At 44.9% G+C, this 3994-nt stretch overlaps 1 protein-coding gene across 1 annotated transcript; it reads right to left on the bottom strand.

Moving 5' to 3' along the window:
- Nucleotides 1-277: 277 nt before the first annotated feature.
- Nucleotides 278-1763, bottom strand: LOC104967155 (SLAIN motif-containing protein 1-like). Its single transcript, XM_010796574.1, has 3 exons — nucleotides 1608-1763; nucleotides 1429-1533; nucleotides 278-443 (listed from the first exon to the last, which is right to left on the bottom strand). The coding sequence occupies exons 2-3, from the start codon at nucleotides 1496-1498 to the stop codon at nucleotides 280-282; spliced, it is 234 nt and encodes a 77-aa protein (XP_010794876.1). The 5' UTR covers nucleotides 1499-1533; nucleotides 1608-1763; the 3' UTR covers nucleotides 278-279.
- Nucleotides 1764-3994: the final 2231 nt, after the last annotated feature.

Here is a 3994-nt window from a genome sequence, read left to right as displayed (position 1 = left end):
TTTTAAATAGATTTTGTGTACCAGAGTAGCATTTGACTTTAGAGAGACAGTGTTGAGCCTGAATGAATAAGTCTTGCAATCTACAAAGTCTTCTTGTTTATGGTGATTAACATTCATACACCCGTTTCACACAGGAAGAACATAACGATTAACTAATGTTCTACATCACCCCCCAGTTTGGGAACCCCTGACCTTAAAGAAAGACACAGCCAGCGTGCAGTGGGACAAAGCCCCTACGTGACACACTTGGTCTCAGGTCAGGAATCTCCACTGCTGAGCCTATAACTTACTCTCCTCCTGCAGGCGGGCCATGACCTGGACGTCCGTGAGGTCCTGCAGTTTGTATCCCAGAGAGATGGAGTCGTCGTCCACCTCTGAAGAGCCGAAGTCGCTGTCCATGGACGACTGCGGGCTGAGGGCGCAGCGCCGGAGGCTGCGGCCTTCTGACAGAAAGAGAAGCAGCGTTAGAGAACACGTTGACTCCTTGTGTCACCTCTTGTTTCTGACTCGGTGTTAAACAAATGAATGAGAAAAGCCCTCGAGTGTTCTCTGCATACAGATGAAGGGTCGGTGAGAGATTCAGAATGTATTAAGGTCACACCAAGCTGCCCCCGCTTAATGATATCTCTGATGTCATTATGAGAACATAATGTATTATTCCAATGACTTCTTTCCCATTTTGCTTTTATGTGCTCATCAGGCCAAGAGTTCTTCACCCGTTATGAGGCTGTTAGGCTTCACATTAGACATATTTCTCTTTCCCTCTAATGCTAGTTCAGCACTGAACTAGTCTCTACAGTAATAAAACAGTTCAAGCTTCAGATTATTCGGAGATTGTCTGAACAGCTTTTCTGGAATGACTTGCTGATTGTCTTTCAAATGGTGTTTGTAAATGAGCACCTATATTTGAAATGTATTCACCTCAATGGAATTGGGAGGGAGACAGAATATTTCGCATTTTCAGAAAATATAACAAAAGTCTGTCTTCATTTTCTCACAGAGTCTCGTAGACGGAATTTGGACACAGGATTTTTGAGTTTTGTTTTTGTATCCCCGTTTGGACTAGCGCCGTCATGGAAATGAGCCTCGGGATAACACGCCTCCAGTGAGCCCCCCGAGGCTCACACACACTGAATCCCCGTTCCCTGCAGCGACCCCCCCCACTGAGCCTGGAACATTATTTCTTTCCGTTACAAATAATGCACAAAAGGCTGTGGCCCGGATTTGATTTCTGCGAGTGAAGCTGCATATATTCTCTTACTCCCACGACTTGAAGCGATCTGTAAAAAGCTTGTTGCTGACCCAGTTCTACACTCGGTGTCTACACCTGCACCTCCTCTGAAGAGCACATTCAGTGTGATGTTCTCTACAGTCTGAGGCAGGAAGTGTGAACATATTAAATATACAAGAAGCAGCACTGAGGCTTACTGCGCGGCGCGGGGAAGAACGTGGGAGTCCTCTCAGAAAAGGGGGAGAGATCCTTCCCTGCAGGACTCATCGTCCGGTGGTGGAATGGGGAGGAGAGGGACGAAACTGAGGGGGGAGAGCAACAACTGTTACTTTAATACCAGGGATATTGGATTTGAAATGTTTTGAGTCCACGTTACCGTGTCTTTCCGATGACTGGAGGGTGGAGAAGGGTTTGGCACAAGGGGAGGAAGTGAGGGGGGACACTCCGGCCACTCGACTCAGAGGAAGGCCGGGGGAGGAGGTTGGAGAGGGGCTGGATAGGGAGCTGCGCCACCTGGAGACTGAGGAGGGAGGGAGGGAGGAGAAACAAGCAGAAGGGAGGATTTTAGCAAAATGCACAATGGTTAGGCAAAAATCTGGATTTTATTTAAGTTAGACGAGATGGCGATTTATTGATCCCCAAAGGGATCGTCAGGTGTAATATCAGCAACAGAATGAGAGTGAAACATAGGCAGTACACGTGAGAACAAACAGAGGGATATTAAGAACGCTAATAATAATAATAAGAAGAAGAAGAAACGTGTACATCCGGAAAGTAGTCATACTCCTTCACTTTTGACACATTCTGTTACAGCCTTATTCCAAAATGGATTCAATTCATTTTTTCCCTCAACATTTTAAACACAATAACCCATAATGACAAAGTGTCTAAACATGTTTTTTAGATTGTCTTGATGTACATAAGTATTCACACCCTTTGCTATGACAATCAAAATGAGCTCAGGTGCATCTCGTTTCCACTGATCATCCTTGAGATGTTTCTCCAACTTGATTGGAGTCCACCTGTGCTAAATTCAATTGATTGGACATGACTTGGAAAGGCTGCCTATCCTCCTGGGAACCGAGGAACATTTTTTATTTTCAATCTTTATTTCCTATCTATTTAGGGTTCAAAAAACATCTTGCAATTTAGACTTGTTACAGTATGTCCACTGTAGAGGACGTCAGGACCATTTTAGTTTAAAAAGACAGCCAACATTAACAGACTATGTAACGTATTATGGTTATAGAGTGATATTATTTATTAAAATAAGTCATTGATCTTTACATTGCTTTTTATTTGGTCACTAAAAAACTAGTTTGGTTTTTGGTGAATCTTTCTGGATCTTCAAAGACTTTGTAGTCAATGTAGTGGGAAAAGAACCTCATTGACTCCAGTCGGCACGGCTGTAGGGTCATGTTGACTAGTTTTATGGATGTGGTCTCCATTTGACCTGCTCATAGAAACAAAGCTGGCATTCCTGAGGCAACTCTCATTTTTCATGGCTCCACTTAAAATAAAAACAACAATAAGACATACCTGCTACTCTTGGCCCACAGAGGGCCATGTCTTTCCAGCTCGTCCCTATCTGTCTCTCTGTCTGTCTGTCTGTCTGTCTGTCTGTCTGTCTCTGTGCTCATGGAGCCTCCTGTATCTTTCCCCCCCTTCTTCTTCTTGACCCTCTTTTATCCCAGGTGTGAAATCCTCATCTCTCTCATCATCTGAGAGCTCAACATCTGAATCTCCCTGAACTATCTGGTACAGAAAATGTCTGCTTCAGTTCCGTCTCCTGCAACAATGTTGAGTCATAAAGTCCATGAAGACGGTCCTGACGTCCACTAGAATGGACATTTATAAGAGGGCGGTTATTTGAAAACTTGAATTGCTTTCAGAACTACCGTATTTTCCGGACTATAAGTCGCACTTTTTTTCCTAGTTTGGCTGGTCCTGCGACTTATAGTCAGGAGCGACGTATATATGTTTTAAATGTCAATTCATGCTGACTGACATGAACCGTCTACAGCCACCAGAGGGCGCTCTAGGCTTGTGACAACTATATGCTGCCCCTATACCACTGAAAAAAACGAAGAAGAGAGCGGACGGTTCTTCCGGGTTAGCTGCTTGTTAGCCATCTGTTGTTAGCCGTCTTGTTAGCTTGTTAGCCGTCTGTTGTTAGCCCGCCGTCTTGTGTCCGGTGCGGCGCAGGGTCCACCCCTACCAGCCCAGCGGCCGAATGCTCAGTGGGTGCGTCCGAGATGCCCCGTCTGTCCCAGCAGTCCTCCGTCGGAGCGCGTCAAGGGGTAGAAGCATGCCACCCTAGCCCGACTCGCAGAGCCAGCCTCCAGGTAGAAGGTATGTGTTGCGTTAACATACCGGACCTGTGTAGTTAATAACTTCCCTTTCCAGTTTACCGTAAATGTCTGTTATTGGCTTGGATTTGAAAATAAATATCTGAATAAATACGACTTATAGTCCGGTGCGACCTATATACGTTTTTTTCCTCTTCACGACGCATTTATTGGCTGATGCGACTTATACTCAGGAGCGACTTATAGTCCGGAAAATACGGTAATTATATAGTTCCTCACATGTTAATAAACAAGAACATATGATTTCCATGTTAAATAACAATTATTCAACTTCTCCTCATGCTTCTATACAATTTAGTTTTTGGTATGCCAGCACTCGCCCCAGTGGAGTTCCCCTCCGCAGATGTTTTGGGGACCCCCAGTATTGAAGGTTGCCCTCCACTGAGGGGGGGAT

Source organism: Notothenia coriiceps, unplaced genomic scaffold, assembly GCF_000735185.1.
Source record: "Notothenia coriiceps isolate Sejong01 unplaced genomic scaffold, NC01 NC01_scaffold00002337, whole genome shotgun sequence".
NCBI lineage: Eukaryota > Metazoa > Chordata > Actinopteri > Perciformes > Nototheniidae > Notothenia > Notothenia coriiceps.
Note: the sequence above shows the minus strand (reverse complement) of the source record. Positions and strands in the feature narration are given on the sequence as shown.